Raw genomic sequence first — 19070 nt, 5'->3', positions numbered from 1 at the left:
GGGCCCGTGTGGCAGGTGTACCAAGGCAGAGACGAGAGGCAAAGGTAGAGAATTAATGACTTCTGCAGGAGAGGAAACGCTGAGGCTCAGACCACCGGGGGTGAAGGCCAGATCGGTAACCCCCATCCCACACACACACACACACACACACACACACACACACACACACACACACACACACACACACACACACACACACACACACACACACACACACACACACACACACACACGCACACAGACACACACAGAGACACACACACACACACCCTCTGCTTCCCTTCAGGAGACACTGGCCTGCCTCTCAGGGTCCCCTACAACCCCAATGCTCCATCAGTCAGGGAGCATGATTACCCTCCACCCCTCCACCACCACCACCACCACCACTCCTGTCAATCCTTCAGGAGGGGATCCACACACTCTCAAGAGGAACACTGACATTACCGGGACCACAGGAGTATACGCGCACAATGGTTGTACATTCGCCCCTTTCTCTTGGAATACAAAACAGCAAAAACAAGAAGAATAGTCGCCAACTGACACCAAGCACCATTTGCCACACACACACACACACACACACACACACACACACACACACACACACACACACACACACACACATATCGAAGATGTGCATATTAAAAAGAGCTTGCTTAAATAACGAAACCAGATCTGCCACACTCTCCTTGGAGGACACAAGAGCAAAAGGAATAATCTCAATAGCCTGGCCTTTTGCCTGCTCAGTGAAGGCTTGTGAAACATTAAAGGTCACATTTTCCATACTAATTAGCAGAAGGGAGGAGGGGGGGGTCCCTCTGCTAAATATCACATTGGATTTCTGGAGAATGCCACATTCAGCATGATAATGAACACTCACCATGTTTCTTTAAGGTTAGCGCACCTGTCTGGGAGCTTGGGGGCTGTTGTTTATGTACGGACAGCACTAAACAAAAACACACAAAGAGAGAAAGAAAGAGAAACAACAAACAAACAAAGTTACACACACACACACACACACACACACACACACACTTGCAATGAGAGAGAGAGACAGAAACACTTACACACAGACACACAAAAAACAAACAGACACACACGTGCACACACACGTGCACACACACACACACACACACACACACACACACACACGCACGCACATGCACACGCACGCACACGCACACACACGCACACACACGCACACACACGCACACACACACACACACACACACACACACACATACACACACGTAGTGCCTCACAATCATGATGCAATTCAGGGTGAGCATTTTCCCTCAGTCGCCAACACATAATCAATACACACGCTTCAGGTAATTAGCAGAAGCTGCCCCAACAGACATCTCTAAGATTTAAACCAACAAGCTTCTCTTTTTTTCTGCCTCTTCCTTCTTATTGTTCTAATTGTCCATATTTCTTTTCATTTGTGTTGCTTTGGTCTTCTTTCAGAAAGAAGGGATGTATAATAGCACACACACAAATACATGTATCATGGGCTAATTTTCCAGACGTGTGTAGCAGAGCTTCCCCCCGCCACACACACACACACACACACACACACACACACACACACACACACACACACACACACACACACACACACACACACACACACACACACACACACACACACACACACACACGCACAGACACACGCACAGACACAAACGCACACACACACACACACATAGAGACAAGCATGCGCGCACACACACACACACACACACACATAGAGACAAGCACACACATACATAGAGACAAGCACGCGCACACACACACACACACATAGAGACAAGCACACACATACATAGAGACAAGCACGCACGCACGCACGCGCGCGCGCGCGCGCACACACACACAGACACACACAGAGACACAGACACAGACACCAGAGTTGCACATAAATCTCAGATCCAGTGTAAAAACTGGGGAGCGAGAATACAGACCCCCGTCTCATCACATTCATCACAGGATCGATCAGAGGTAGGCAGCCTGGCGGAGCGATCTGGGACAGCGCGGGTCTCGGCGGCGTCTGGGCCTCTCTGATGCCAGTCACTGTCTCTGTTCGCGGAGCGGGCACGGAGCGGAGGGCCTGTTTTGCCGTCTGACTTTTCAACTCTGCATAAAATAGTGAGGTACAAAAATATCTTTAAGGTATCTTCAGAGTGTATTTTTGGATCAAATGTCCTCATCTTCAACTTTAGATATAATGCGTGCTGATGCTATGGCTTATTTGTTAAATAAGCAGTGTACAATTATGTTATGCATGACATACTAAATAATACTATTTTAAAAGTTATGATTATGATTTGTCCCTTGTCATTCGAAATAGTTTCCTTCCTCTCTGCTGGTGGGGTGAAAGAGTTCATTTCTTCAAAAGGATGCTTGCACTTGAAACTTGTGACTAACTGAATAACATGAATTTTACACCAGCGATGTGCCCTTGTTCAGTGTACAAAGGCTTTACTTTTGCTCAGCCCTGGTTAACAAACTAAAGATGATTGTCTGAGTCCTAGTTGGTGGAGGCACTGATACAGAACAACTCCTGTTGCCAAGGCAACCGCTGCCTTCTGAGGAGCAGGCTGGTGATAACTCTGTAGGAGGAGGGAATGAAACTGAACCCAGGAGGACGAGGGGATATGAGCAATTCACCTTCCAAAACCTCCCCCCCAACACACACACACACACACACACACACACACACAGAGAGAGAGAGAGAGAGACACACACACACACACACAAACATGCACGCACTCAGTCTCTCTCCTCTTCTCATCCCCACACATACACACACACACGCACACACAACCACTATCATCAACTATCTGGCCCTCCCTGAACTCCCAACACCACCACCATCATCATCATCATCGCCAACAACATCTCTCTCTGCCGGGACCTCCGTCATAAAAATCCCATCATCTCTCTTTAGTACCACTCTGTTGTGAGAGGGAGGGACTCGCTCCATCGCCCCTGCTGGATGGAGTGTGTGTGTGTGTGTGTGTGTGTGTGTGTGTGTGTCACCGCTCTGTTGTGAGAGGGAGAGCCTCGCTCCATCGCCCTTGCTGGATGGTGCCTCGCTCCGGAGGCTGGAGCCCCTGACTACATCCAGAGGGTGGCTGCTGGAGTCCCACCCTCCACCCCGTTATTTACAGTGTACACTGTACAGCATCTAGCGTTGATGCAGTCGCTATACCCTTCCTCCGACCCCCCTCCTCAACTACCGCGCCCCCCCCCCCCTCCCCCTCCGTCTTTGAGTCGTTCGCTCGCCACGACTGCAATGTGTCACTTTAAGCACGGGGGCGTAAAAATCGCTGGCTGAACTTGCATCTGCCTTGGACACCGCCATCACTCGTAATGTGAGGGAATGAATGTGGTGAGAGCGTGTGTACTGAAAATGTGGCGGCGGCGGCCATTTGTCAACCACTCAACCCTTCTGAGCGGCCTGGGTCTTTCCTCTCTTTTATACCTCTTAAACTTCATGCTTTTTTTCCCTTGGAACTCCTAAAGTGAAACATACACACACACGCACGCACGCACACACGCACGCACGCACGCACGCACGCAAGCACGCGCGCGCGCGCGCACACACACACACACACACACACACACACACACACACACACACAGACTGCAGTACCCCACAGGAGAAACAGCTGGTGTGTGGACGAAACAAGGGAAGCTAAACAAAATTACTTTCAAATCACAAGGCTGGCCCAAAACACTCTTACAACTCAGTCTGCAACATGAGCAATCAATTTGAGGCCTTGCACTTCACTTTAATTAGACATTTCCCACCATCTGAAGACCGTTAGGGTCAAGACAGAACAACAAAGGGGTGGCTGTAGGATTGTTTTTGACCTCTTTGAATCAATTTTGCCGACAATGGCAACAACTGCTCCCCTTCTAAGTCTTTAAGGAGATGTGTTTGCATCGTTAAGGATTAATATCCTCACATATATTATATGTTAATGTCTTTACTGGAGTTTGTGTACAACATCAGATGCTCAAGCCACATAAGAGGTGCATAGGGCCAAATAACTTAAAATAAAATGAAACAAGATAAAATAAAGCTTTAGCCGCACCAGTAGTAACATAAACCGCATGGTTATGGCAGCCACTAACCTATACAATGGATAAAATACCTTGAACATTTAGGTGTTGTTTGTTCAGCTTGAGTTGTAATAGGTCCATGATGAAAAATCATCCATCACGCAGTTAAAAGCTTCCCAGTGTGTCTAGGAACTGTCGAGAGAGACATATCGCAGCATCCTGGCCCCAAATTAATACATACTATTTCTCTTTTAACGAAAGGGAATGATTCCCCTATAGCAAACCAGGATTGTAAGGCTTTTTGCGCACGAGTCAAATTGATTTGTTTAAAATGGATGCAAACTAATTCTAATCCAATTCTACCTATAGCCTACCAAGTAAATCCCATGTTGCCATGCTTGCCACTCAAGTGTGACGGAAGTAATGAATTGTACTCCTCCATTTTAGCATGATGGAAATTCCTACCCAAGCACAATACAGAGATGCCACTGGAATGAGAAACTATGGATTACAGTCTAATTACATGTTCATGTGATCACGTCCACTTGTTTTTTTTTTTGGTTTGTTTGTCTGTTTGGTTTTTTCAAAGGAAACAAGCACTTATTTGCTCACCAACCTTGTTTACAGCCCTCAAATTAAATGGGTCATTACCGCTATAGCAATAATCAATTAAAACGATTTGCTTAAAAGATCGAGCCTGAACTCACATGTGCGGCTCAAAATGACCACGCAAAATTGTGTGAGTAATGTGTTTTTCCCAGTAGCACTAGCCTGGTCCCACCCACTCTTCTTTCAGAGAGATCTAGTCTGTAACAGCGCTCGTACCATACACAGGTGCGAGTGCCCACGGGCACTGGTTCAAATCCAGCATGCGGTCATGTCCCGATCCCATCCCATCCCATCTAGGGATGCACCGATCCGACTTTTTCAGTCCCGATACCGATACCGATGCCTGGGCTCTGCGTATCGGTCGATATCCGATACCGATCCGATACCATTGTTAATTAATAAACTGTATACCTCGCCATGTGGAAAAGACTAAAGGCATCAGGCTTGACTTCATTCTTCATTCTTTCCCTAACTAAACATTACTTTCCTAAAAAAATCTAACAAAATAACACTTAGATATAAAGGTAATGTATTATTATTATTATTATTATTATTATTATTATAATTATCATCATCATTATTGATTATATTACTAGTATTAAAAATAAACAGTTGTACACCAGCAGCAACTTGGAACAGCATTCAAATTCAAGTTCACAGTTATTACTAAATAATAAATCTAACAAAAAAACAATTTTGCAGATATAAATCCCATATTAGTGACATACATTGAAACACCCCTGCCAAAATGGTGTCACCCGCGAAAATTTACTCATAGTGGTACGGTCCCGCAGTTTCCCCACGATAAACTAATTAGTTCACACGGAGTTTGAATGATGGTAAACGGTAGAAGTTATACGTTTTATCTAATAAATGATACGTTTTTAACAGCCAATTTGAACATTTGCATGTCTTTGTACCAAGAACAGTTTATACAGATGAGATGAAAATGACAATGTGTTTAGTTTGAGTAGCCTATTTTGTTGACTGTTACACATTAACGTGTTGCCTAAATGCAACAAAACGCATGAAGATCGTAATTAATCTATGACAAATGGTGGTTAGTATAGATATTCTTTTGATCCTATGACATACATTTGGTATCTGTATTAATCCCATCCATGAATTTAGACACTCACAGCACACAGTGAGGTGAGGCACACTCTAACCCGCAGCAGTGAGCTGCGCTAAATGGCTGGTTGCGCGTCATGGCTCAGCCTTTTTTTGAGACTATGTTAAATTCGGATCGGCCCATGGATCGGCTAATTTTTTCCGATCCCAGATCCAGCTATTTTGTTCATATCGGGGCCGATATCCGATCCAAATATCGGATCGGTGCATCCCTAATCCCATCTCTCCCACTTGTTTCCTGTCTACCTCTTCACTGTCCTATAATAATAAAGGTAAAAGGCCAAAATATATATATACTTTAAAAAGACTACACATGAAAATTATTAAAAATCATTGAATATTAAAAATACATTTGTTGTATGACAATCTATATATTCTGTGGAACTGTTCAACTTTTTACAGTGCATTAAGCAGCAGGTTTTCTTATGTACATATTACAGTTCACCTGTATTTGTTTAGAGAATTAAACAACTTAAGAGTATAACATTTCAGAAGTCACTATACATATGATAAAATAACATGAGGAATAAAATAGAATTTGTGATTAATAACTCAAACAGCCAAGGCAAGCAAGGTGAGAACTACCTATCTGCAGGCTGTAGCTCCCATTGATTTTGCCATTTAGTGTTCTTGGGAAACACTGCGGCAATAAGCAGTTCAATCTAATTGTAACAGGAGCTGAAGATCATTGTGTTCCCTTACAGCAACATTAGGCCAGGCAGCAGCAGGCGGCCACCATAGTAATCATAGCTTAGTTGAAGGTCATTTTTGTTTGTGCTGTGACGTCTTAAAGGACTATGAACTGAATCATGTATTGATCTCACTATTAACATTGATTTTCTCCAAATATACTGGAGTCTCTCTCTCTCTCTCTCTCTCTCTTTCTCTTTCTCTCTCTCTCTCTCTCTCTTGCCCACCTCGGCCTTGGTGCTCTCCACTGAGCTGGTAGCTCTGAAATCATTCTTAATAATAATTGTTCGCATTCAAAAACAAACCGTTATTGGAAACCATTTTCTCTGCAGGACAAAAATACAAATTTAATTAAGGGTGTGATTTGTCAGACCCCTTACCGGTCAACCCGCCTTGTGCTTTCTGATTCAGATGTGCACTTTGACGGTCTGGGCACCTTGACAACGAGAGGCAGGCTTTCAGGGAATGAGATGCCCCCACGGCTTAGCCACGGGTCAGCCCTCAGCATCGGAACAGTGACCAAGGCGACTTGTGTTTGTGAGACCTTGCAGTACGAGAGATCCGCACAACCCATATTTAGCCTCCAGCTTCTCATAAGGATTTATATAGAGTGGTAAAACAAGAGTCCATGCCTTAAGAATAAAACAGAAAACCTTTCACGTTCATTTAACACACTGTATCACTGTCACCAGGGTCACTGCAGGATTAGATCGCTGGACAGTGAGAGATGAAATGACGGCATTTATCTGGTGGTCAGATCATGGAGCTCTACTCCGCCACTGAGTTGATGATGCCCAGTAATGTTTGCGGGATTAGGGGTCAGGGGTTAGGGGTCAAGCCTGTAATGTATTCCTATTAAATGAGAGGTGCTGACAGTTCAATAGCTATGAACTCACGTGAAACGAAAGATATAGATAGTGGGTGGGTGTTCTTTTTCTCCATTTACTTGGCCCTGTCCCTCATGAAAGTGTCATTCATAAGCCTGGGGTGACAATTCCTTCCATTAGGTGACACTGGTGGGGAATGAAATCTGATGGATTGACAATCAAGTCCTACAGGGATGGGTGGGGTGGGAACCCCAGCAATCCATCTGTTATCTATCAGTAAGGAACAGATAGGCTGTGTGCAATTGTGCGATCCAACAAGCCAAAAAATTGGAGGATCTATCATTGCCCCAGCCAAGATGCTGTTACGGAAGGGGAAAGTAGATTTGTAACTAAGTAATTCGATTGGCCCATCCATCAAAAGGTGGGGTGCAAGTAAAATTGAAATCTGACATTTAGAGATGTGGTGCCTTTGCTGTTGCTTTGATATAAACTACAGCAGGTGACAAATTGTTTGTTTCAGGCCTGTCCCTCAATGGTGTCTTTGATAATGTTTGGGTTGAAACACATACCCTTGACATTTCAGTAAAAGGCCAGGTATTGTGTTTATTTATTCTCGCAACCAAGTCCCAAGAAGGAGAAAGATGATGTAATTGTGATAATCTGAGTATAATGACCAGAGCTTCCACCGCAATCAGCTCTCTTGATATCAGCCTCTGCATAGCCTATTAATAATTCAAGGTCAGGCATGCAATACAAACATCTAGTTAATTTATTTAATTTAAAAACAGTCTATGAAGGTTGTAAAAAAAACAATATCTGAGATTTACAGAAAATGGTACTTACCTACATGTAACGACATGAACAGTAAAAGGTTTTCTATCTTGCAAGAGAGGGGAGAGGGGAAAATAGATTTTGAATGGAATTCTCGCCCCACGTGACTTTCTAACAGCCAAGCGCCGTGCTGAAGGCTACACTGTAATGTGGAGAAGCAGGAAGTAGGTTACAGAAACCGATACTGTTTTGTCTATGCGGGACAGCGGGAGTCAGTCACAATTACCCTGCATGTCTTGTGGCTTACCACAGGACCTCAGTAAATGTATTTATGTAAATGATTCATATCAAAGTCCGTAGCTTTCAGTGGGCTGGTCTTAGTTCAAATAAGGAAGCTGCTTCTGCATTGGTGTTGCCGCGCGGAAATGTGGAAACAGTTTTCATCTTAACGATAGCCTAGACAAGCAGTGGACCACATTCATAACAAACATGATAATTAACCTGCTCATGGCGGTTGTGTCCGTGTCTGTTTATCCGGTCCAAACGTTAGACAATGGCCTTGCCCTGACTCCTACAATGGGATGGTTGCACTGGGAGAGATTCATGTGCAACACTGATTGTGACATGGACCCTGATAACTGCATAAGGTAAGACGAATACTATGTGACCAAGACAGCTGTAACAGAAACAAAGTGTGTCAAATTCTGTTAAAATGTTACAATTCTGAGGCAGAAAAAAAAACGTTCTCATGCATTTTTGAGAAAGATTATCACACTACAGGTATGATCACTGCCATTCTGTTGTAAAATATGACACTTCCTGTAAATGTCTAACCTGGATGAACCTAGACGAAACCTTTAACAGGCTAATGAATGTCACCCGTCTTTCCCTGAAACGGCTAACCATGAAGGATGTCAGCACTGAATTTCATGAAGTAGAAGTCACGTGATTTCTCCGACCTTAGGTTACAGTAGGGCAGGCTTACCTAACAGCTGACAGACACTATACAGAATAGTTATCAGAGCAACATAGGTCATCAGATTCGTAAGACCTGGTCATGGGCTGCCTCTTTCTTGCATAATGGATATTGAAAAACAACTCAACCAATTTACTCCTGCTATCAGTCAAACAGTAGGCCTACCATCATTTTGCTGGCTCAATGGGCTACCTTTTCATCTGTTGTGATTTTTTGGATAGCCTACACAATAAAACTCACAATAAAAAAAATTATACAATAAGCAATAAGCCCATTACCGACACAATGGCCTGGAACAATTCTCTCTGACCCACCAACCTGTTTGGCCTGGCAGGGAGGAGCTGTACATGCAGATGGCGGACGTGATGGTCAAGGAGGGTTGGCTGGAGGCGGGCTACGAGTATGTGTGCATAGACGACTGTTGGCCCCATCACCAGCGAGATCCCCAGGGACGCCTACAGGCTGACCCCAAGAGGTTCCCCAGCGGCATCAAGAAGCTGGCTGACTACGTGAGTGACCGCCTCTCAGATGTGCCAATTCTCAAGCCTGGCCGTGGCTGCTGTGCTGCTCCTATACAGTCATTACTATTCAATTGCAAAACTGGATGCTGCTGTTTTGTGACGTGATGTCTGTACCGTGGTCAGGGCTTTGTCAAACCAACACAGTGGTTCATGCTGTTTTATCAAAAATGAAAAGATGACCCATACTGTGTTTCATGGATTAGACCGAATTAATCACTGAGTAACAGTCATTGAGTTTTAGCTCTGTCTGTCTCAAGTGTTGGTTCAAGGTACTCACTGTCTATTTTGTCAAGAAGGCCTTATTTGGTTTAGTGCCCTATATGTGGAGAGTATCGCCAACTCAAATCATGGGCGCCATCTTTACGACCAGAAGTGACGTCACGTACGTTCGTCTCAATGATGGTCAATAGGGCGAATATGACATGTTGAAACAAATAGCTTAACATCGTCATAAACAAGCCTATAAATGTTATAATATGCATCACTATTCATTAAGATGTAAATGCTGTTGCAAATACGCTGCATTATACATTTTGAAAAAATTAGCAAAGACCAGATAAATAGTGATAAACGTTGCCTAGTTGGAGCCAGCTAGCTCTGAAAACGCCTACGAGGCGAACTTCGTTTATCCAATTTCTTACAGCAGTTAAATATTAGTCTGAGGAAACAACTTGAAATAAAGCAGTAAGAGAAAGCTGAAATCTTCATTTTGGTGAAATAAGCCTGTTTAGGGCACAATGAATAACATCTTACCTTACTTAAGCCAGCGATCCCTACATGTTGCAGCAACTCTTTGAATCACTGTTAGATTTGACGTCTGACCTCCAGATTCAGGCATACAATGTATTTCGACCGTGCATGAGGCAAGACTAAAATATGCTATTTATTTTCTTTTTTATCAATAAGTATGTTGTTTCAATAGACTCTTAGTCCGGGAGCCAAATGCCATAATTTAGGTGAACCTGCTTTGTCGGTTAAAGTTTTTTTTTTTGCAGAATCTAGTAGACTAGGGGTACCTCTTTAAGATTTAAGAGGGTGCCCGGTGATATCCCTTGGGCAATTTCATATATTAAGCCTTTCTTGTCCAATGTGTTGACTATAAGGCGGATATACTACAGGTGAATAGGGTAAAAAAATGAACAAGCAGATATCACTATGAAACTTCACCAGTTGATTACTTAGATCAATATGAAAAATAAATGTATTACAAGTTTTCTGAAATTTAATGTTTGAATATGCAAATTAGGTATGATGTAATTAAATATGCGCTGATTTGCATAAACGTAAAAAGATCAAATCTGAACATTGGGTAAAGCCAGCTTAAATTTTTTTCTTTTCATTTTGTTGACATAAGAGATGAAAAGTATTTTAGAGAGGGAATTATAGATATCTCATTTAGTTATTCAGTAAATCAGAAAATACTATACCAGCCTTTAAAAAATCCATTTTCGCCATGTTTTTTGGAATAAAATGTCATGTAAATCAGGCTAAGAATCATATATCAACAAACCCCTCTGCAAAATCCTTCTAAACATGGTTAGGTATAAGACTGAAAAGTTTGGTGTATGTAGATGCTTGTGAAGTGGAGATTTTGTTAGATTTTGAGAGAAGAAACTCATCCATATCCGCCTTATATTCAACACATTGGACAAGAAAGGCTTAATATACAAAATTGCCCAAGGGATATCACCGGGCACCCTCTTAAATCTTAAAGAGGTACCCCTAGTCTACTAGATTCTGCAAAAAAAAAAACTTTAACCGACAAAGCCAGGTCTGACCCCATGGCTCCCTGACTATCTGGGACAGTAAAAGAAAATAGTTTTAATTGAACACATGTTATTTAAAAAATATATTATTATCATAAAGTTAGGCTATTATTATATAAAGTTATTATTATTACAAAAGCTACATGGAGGTCACCATTAGTTTGACCTCAAACTTTTCCGTTAAATAATAACTTACCCTTATGCACAAAACCTGCCAGACAATAATCACATTTTTCCCACTGCCATCACTCAATCTATTGGTAGGTGCCTTATGTATATTGTGGTGCTCTATAGTATGCATCTTCTGACTGCATACTACTGTATGTCTAATTGTTCCAACAGCTAATGCCAGTCAAATTCCTTGTAGATATACTTGGTCAATACAAGCTCATTCTGATACTAAAACACACAAACTTGCTAGGTTTTCAAAAATATTTTTCAATAAAATATATTTCCATTTATTATAATCAAATTAAATAATCAAAGACAACAATTTCTGACTTGTGTAACAAACATTTACAAGACCATCAGAATCTAGGCCTATATGAAATGCAATATAAGCATGAGGGATGAGGATGAGAGATCTCCATGTACTCTTTTCGGGTGTCACATTGTTGTCCTCCACCAAGTCCATCCCTTCATGGTCCTTTACATGGCCTGATTAGATGACATGGAGTTGATCAGCTGTCTGCGGTGTCCTCCCCTCAGACCAATTGTACCTTTGTTCTCGTCCTGCATGTAAAATAATGAAACTCTTGTCATTAAATGGGTAGATGTACATAAAAATACCACTATTTCTACCACTGTAGTAAGGACTGCTCTTCTAAAAAATCTGAAATGTGCACAGGTTGTCATTAAATGTGTATGCTTCTACACCACACTCGTTATCTGTCGCGCACTCTCTCACACACACCCACAAAACATGGGACACAAAGGGAGCAGACCGTGAATCTCCTCTTCTCAGCCTCAGACTTGGATAATACAAGGCAGTACCATTTAACACCACACACGCTACATCCTCCTAATAATTTTACTAATGACATCATAGCAAAGTGTACCTGAGAAACTGCAACTAAGTGCCTTAATTAACCAAAAATATAAACATAATAATGTTAATGGTAGAACACGATGAAGAAAGGAAGCTGTTGTTTATCTTGACTTAAATTGATCCAGCTGAGGAAAGCACTTGTTCTTTGGAAGGAATTTCAATTTGTCTGAATGCAATATTGACACCGATCACATACCCTGTCTGTGTGTATTGTGCACACTGTGGTGGAGACTTGGGTCCATGTTGACTGGGCTGATTTGGTGATGAGGGGTGTCAGGCATCAGGGGAAAGGTGCTGAAGCAAGGAGCAGCAGCAGTAGCCTACAGGATCTTGAAGATGTTGAGGCGACGGGGCAGGGACCTTGAATCAGCAGACAGCTGTATCCTCTTACTTCACCAGCCACTGACTCTTCTCTACCTACATCTAAAATAACAAAAAAGACAAAGAGGAAGCATAATATTTACTATATTGCTTTGTTTTATAATACAGACATTCATCACCTTAAACCATGATTCAATAAAGCATGGCACACTCACTAGAGGGCTGACAGATTGACAGATTGAAGTATAGCCTACACAACCAGTGTAGAGCTGAAGTCTGTATTGACACCACTTAATAATTCGTGATTAGCACACCACCTACCAAGTTTGACAGATAGCTAGCAAACCATATCTTCAAACTATGCTGTGCATTTCAACAGATTTATTTGGACAATACTGTGCCTAGGCTACTGGTAAAGTTTATAACAACGTTGATGGAAAGACTAGCTAACTTGCAAACTGCAATTATCCGACCAGCTATTTCAGTCAAGCAGGAGGACATTCTTAAAATAGGCAAACAAGACGTTGTCTTATTTTGCTCGACAAGAAAGAAAATGCAAAACTAACAAGTTTATCAATGATTACAGATCGCTATGTTACCTGCTAAGCAGCTGTAGCACTATTAGTAAACACACACGACACAGCACTACGTACTGGCTGCTTATCTTAATAGCCACTTTAGTGCTTCAAAAACGCAAAAATGCAAGGAAATTAAGACCATAAATGATAACAGTAGGAGATGAAAAACCTTATTTACCAGAGTTGTTCCAACCGTTTTCCTTTTAGACAAGGTTAAGACGAACGATGTATGATGTTTTCGCTGCTCCTCCAGAAGTGGCATCTCTCCGGGTAGTTAGAAACAAAATCCGTGCTGCAAATGTCTTAACGAGTCTTATCACTAAAAATGCTTGACGTAAACGTTATAATGTTAACGTTATCAGAAAAGTGTCCAGTGAGAAAATGGGTCGCTGTATGGTGAAGATATTAAGACTTAATGCCAACGACTCAAACACTGCCATCTGAAAGCATTAGAAAGCATTCTAGTCAAAAGTACTTTTGGTAGTAAAAATGGCGTCCATAAAACACGTGACCACCTCTGAACCAATCCTTGGCAGAACTGCTCTGAACATTCCAAACACAGTTGGCGATACTCTCCACATATAGGGCACTAATTTGGTTTACGCAATACTGCCCTCTTCAGGTGTAATTTTGTTGATACATTATTAAGGCATCACAATGTGATATTACAAATTGTATCTCTCTCAGGTTCATTCTAAGGGTTTAAAACTGGGAATCTACGCAGATGTGGGGTCCAAGACTTGTGCTGGCTATCCTGGCAGCCTAGGTTACTACGAAACGGACGCCAAAACCTTTGCTGAATGGGGTGTGGATTTATTGAAGTTCGATGGCTGCTATATGAACTGGACTATGCTTGGAGAAGGTATGAGACATTTCCACCGATAAAACAGTGCAATTTCAATGTGATCGTAATGTTTTGCCCTCTGTTTCTGTTGACATATTGAAGGTTATAAGAACATGTCCAGAGCTTTGAATCAAACGGGAAGAAGCATTGTTTACTCCTGCGAGTGGCCACTATACGAGTGGGCGTATCATGAGGTAAGCAAATGGCTAGAAGAAACATTTACTGATTATTTATTAAACTAAAAGATAATACAAGACAGAAGAAAAGAAAACTTGCAGTGAACATAAAGCTTTTACTTTAGGGCACGGCTTAATGAATGAACAGGAAACGGTATCTTTCTAACTAAGCTGACTAACTAAACAGCCAAAGTGTATAAATAATCAAGAGAGCTGTTAGTATGTCACAGTGTGGAAGCTGATTTAAGGTGGTGGACTATCCTCTGTTCTCAGCCAAATTACACAGCGATTAGGGAGACTTGCAACCACTGGAGAAACTTTGCAGACGTGTATGACTCATGGAGTAGCATTAAAACCATTCTGGACTGGACAGCAACCAATCAGAGGTTCATCGCCCCAGCTGCCGGTCCCGGCGGGTGGAACGACCCAGATATGGTATTATACCTTCACACAGTACTCACAAAAAGTCAGGGGTATTCGGCTTTCAGGTGAAATTTCAGGATGAACCTAAAATACACTATAACCTTTACAGGTTAACTTAATGTGACCTTCTCTAAACTTCTGAATGTGCATGTCCAGCAGTTCAATGTTTCAGTACTTTCACCCAGATCCCTAAAAGCCAGAACACCAGATCCTTAACGTTTCGTGAGCAGTGTATACCAAATACTTTTCCACTTGTTTGAATGGTCTCTACACATTTTACCTTCTGTAACCTGCAGCTGGTGATAGGAAACTTTGGGCTGAGCCATAACCAGCAGCAGTCTCAGATGGCCCTGTGGGCCATCATGGCTGCTCCGCTAATGATGTCCAATGACCTGCGAGACATCTGTCCCAAGTCCAAAGAACTGCTGCAGAACCGAAGGGTTATCGCCATCAACCAGGATCCCCTGGGAAAGCAGGGCAACCGGACAGGAGTGGTAACGGCTTTCATTTTGTTTGATTGCTGAATGTGTTGCCTTACTAACTGAATCAGAACTGACTAACTGAATACCTCTGCTGTGGTGTTATCAGTTCAGTTGTAAATAAGTAATTCATGTACAAGGCACCACAGAGATTTGTAAAGTACCTAGTGCACCAAAGGGAAAACCAAAGTTTCCTCATTTCGGTTATGTTACGGACTTCCTTATCATTAATCCCAGTCGGCTGCAGTTATCACAACTGAATAATAGAGGTAACAAACAACTGTATGAAGATAAAGATTTAAAGAAATGTCTTGATTACCCAGTCATCTTGTTCTTCATCAACTACTTAAAAGGACAGGGGAGCAGTTCCACATCATGTTGTATTTAAGCGGAAATTATTATTAACACTACAACAATGTCTTTGTTTTGGAAGGTGGACCAATTTGAGATGTGGGAGCGTCCACTTTCCGGAGGCAGGCTGGCCCTGGCCATCCTGAACAGACAGGAGATCGGAGGACCACGCAGGTTCCCCCTCACACTGGCTACTCTGCCCAGTTACCAGTACTGCAACCCCATGTGTAATGTCACACAGATCCTGCCCATGTACCAGGAGCTGGGGGTGCAGGGTCTCTTCAGTAAGCTGCTGCTGAAGATCAACCCCTCAGGCACAGCACTACTGACTGTAACTCACATTTCCATCAATGCCACCATTCTGTCCTAAAATGCCTGGTTTTGTCCACCAAATTTTATCAACATAGAAAAGTCAGTAAAGATGAAATGTTATAAGTTTGAAAAAAAAACGAGCATTTTGGGGTAGTTTCCTTAACAGTGATAAACCAACTCAAAATAGTTCTTTATGTCTTGGTAACAACCTTTTAAACCAGTAAAAAAAAAAAAAAAACTTTTGCCCTTTGGGTAAATTGCCCATACATTTAATAGCTGACAACTAATTGTTCAATCTTTTAAGCGCTTTTCAGGGAACAAAAGGTTAAGGGCTCAACATGTAGTTAAGTATAATTCTATCATTATTGCACTGTAGGAAATTAACATGTGTAACAAGACTGCCCAGTTCTGTGCAATATGATCCAATGCAATTTGCCCAATGGGAAAAGCTACAAAGAATCATGCAGTCACATTTCTTACTTTTACAGGGTTCCCACTCTATACGAAATGTAAAATTAAATCTTTTATATTTTAGAGCGGCAGATACATAATCGGACATTGAATAAACAAAGTAGGCCTAGGCTACTCAAGCGACCAGTAAAGCTAGCAACCAGATACACAATATTAAGTGGAAATTTGTATGCATTATGGCAAGTAAGCTTTTAACTGCTGAAACCAAACTCCAGGATATTCCACAACATCAAAAACTAGACATGTAATTCCAAGGAAATTACGAGTGCATGAAAATGCAAAAATGATGAGGACTTTTATTTTGAAACAGTTGTGGGTAGAGGAAACAGTTGAGAGAGCTTAAGAGAGCCAGAAAGCCTGAGACAGAGAGTTGCTGCCAGGTGGCTTTGAACACCTGGCTTAAGATTCTAATTGCTTAACGACTTCATTGTGATGTCATAATCCAATGTTAAGTCTATGGGAGAAAAAATGTTTTAAAAAATTCATATAAAATAAACGATAAAGTTTTCGAAGATGAAAATTACATAGCTGAAGTCACCTAAGTAAGACCTACGCAGCGCAGTTTGAATGAAGTTTCTACGTCAAACGGTTGAAGCTGAATTGAACGCACAAAAAGTGTCTGAAGAAGAATAATAACTAGAGAATGTAATTCCAGGGAAATTACGAGTGCATGAAAATGCAAAAATGTGGTTGCATAGTTTAAAGAAAGCTGATAGTGTGAAGGTAGACAGTTTAAAGCTTAAACATTACAGTTCTAACTGAACTAATGATTTCTAGCAGTTATGCTAAAAATGTTAACTATGCTAACAATGCTAACCAGGTTGATTAGATAACTTAGCTAATAATTTCTAACAGTTATGCTAAAAATGCTAACAATGCTAACTATGCTAACAATGCTAACCAGGTTGATTAGCTAACTTAGCAAATCCTTTCTAGCAGTTATGCTAAAAATGCTAACAATGTTAACTAGCTAACTTGCTAGTGAGGACTTTTATTTTGAAACATTTGTTGATAGGGTATCTATGGTGGCCACTATCAGGAGTAAAGAAGTTACTGTAGTAAAATCATGTTGGTTGCTATGGAAACGGTCATAAACGCTTAATTTTAATGGTTGCTATGTTGGTTGCTAGGTACATGGAGGTTTCATGTAGTTGACTGGAGGCATAGTTGATGATAACTGACAGTTGGAATGGTTGAACAGTTAAATAGTTGAGTAGTTTCAATGGTTAAATGATTTAATAGTGTATTATTGCAGTGAGGACTTTTATTTTGAAACAGTTGTGGACATAGGAAGTATGAAACAGGATCTGTAGTCTTAATGAGATTGTATGCTTAAAGCCTGAGAGAGAGAGAGCTGCTGCACCTGGACTGGCCACCTGGCATAAGATTCTAATTGCCCTATTATGATGTCATAATGTAATGTTAAGTCTATGGGGAAATTTTAATAGTTTTTATTTAATAGTTCAAAAAGTATAAAAGTTACAAAGTTGAAAAATACATAGCTGAAGTCACCTAAGTAAGACCTACGCAGCGCAGTTTGAATGAAGTTTCTATGTTAAACGGTTGAAGCTGAATTGCACGCACAAAAAGCGTTAGAAGAATAATAATGACCTATAATAAGAATAAATCGGATAACAGTAGAGTGCATTTTCATGCACTCTAACTAGACATGTAATTCCAAGGAAATTACGAGTGCATGAAAATGCAAAAATGATGAGGACTTTTATTTTGAAACAGTTGTGGGTAGAGGAAACAGTTGAGAGAGCTTAAGAGAGCCAGAAAGCCTGAGACAGAGAGTTGCTGCCAGGTGGCTTTGAACACCTGGCTTAAGATTCTAATTGCTTAACGACTTCATTGTGATGTCATAATCCAATGTTAAGTCTATGGGAGAAAAAATGTTTTAAAAAATTCATATAAAATAAACGATAAAGTTTTCGAAGATGAAAATTACATAGCTGAAGTCACCTAAGTAAGACCTACGCAGCGCAGTTTGAATGAAGTTTCTACGTCGAACGGTTGAAGCTGAATTGAACGCACAAAAAGTGTCTGAAGAAGAATAATAATAATATCGATAACTAGAGAATGTAATTCCAGGGAAATTACGAGTGCATGAAAATGCAAAAATGTATAGATACAGTAGATAATGTAGATATAGTTACTAAGGTGTAGCTAGGGTAAACATGGTGGTTGCATAGTTTAAAGAAAGCTGATAGTGTGAAGGTAGACAGTTTAAAGCTTAAACATTACAGTTCTAACTGAACTAATGATTTCTAGCAGTTATGCTAAAAATGCTAACAATGCTAACTATGCTAACCAGGCTGATTAGCTAACTTAGCTAATCATTTCTAACAGTTATGCTAAAAATGCTAACTATGCTAACAATGCTAACTATGCTAACAATGCTAACCAGGTTGATTAGCTAACTTAGCTAACCATTTCTAGCAGTTATGCTAAAAATGCTAACTATGCTAACAATGCTAACCATGCTAACTAGCTAACTTGCTAGTGAGGACTTTTATTTTGAAACATTTGTTGATAGGGTATCTATGGTGGCCACTATCAGGAATAAAGAAGTTACTGTAGTAAAATCATGTTGGTTGCTATGGAAACGGTCATAAACGCTTAATTTTAATGGTTGCTATGTTGGTTGCTAGGTACATGGAGGTTTCATGTAGTTGACTGGAGGCATAGTTGATGATAACTGACAG

General features: G+C 41.1%; 1 protein-coding gene and 1 long non-coding RNA gene across 2 annotated transcripts; one reads left to right on the top strand and one right to left on the bottom strand.

Moving 5' to 3' along the window:
- Window positions 1-8301: 8301 nt before the first annotated feature.
- On the top strand, window positions 8302-17433 carry gla (galactosidase, alpha). The gene is made up of 7 exons (XM_062524956.1): window positions 8302-8743; window positions 9407-9581; window positions 13994-14168; window positions 14253-14344; window positions 14600-14761; window positions 15046-15243; window positions 15662-17433. Exons 1-7 carry the CDS (start codon window positions 8586-8588, stop codon window positions 15947-15949), a joined length of 1248 nt encoding a protein of 415 aa, XP_062380940.1. The 5' UTR covers window positions 8302-8585; the 3' UTR covers window positions 15950-17433.
- On the bottom strand, window positions 11397-13586 carry LOC134069099 (uncharacterized). Its single transcript, XR_009936770.1, has 3 exons — window positions 13485-13586; window positions 12604-12830; window positions 11397-12091 (listed from the first exon to the last, which is right to left on the bottom strand). It is a non-coding gene; the product is annotated as an uncharacterized LOC134069099 (long non-coding RNA).
- Window positions 17434-19070: the final 1637 nt, after the last annotated feature.

The sequence above is a fragment of the Sardina pilchardus genome, chromosome 21 (assembly GCF_963854185.1).
Source record: "Sardina pilchardus chromosome 21, fSarPil1.1, whole genome shotgun sequence".
Classification (NCBI taxonomy): Eukaryota; Metazoa; Chordata; class Actinopteri; order Clupeiformes; family Clupeidae; genus Sardina; species Sardina pilchardus.
The sequence above is the reverse complement of the archived record's forward strand: the minus strand, read 5'-3'. Positions and strand labels throughout refer to the sequence as shown.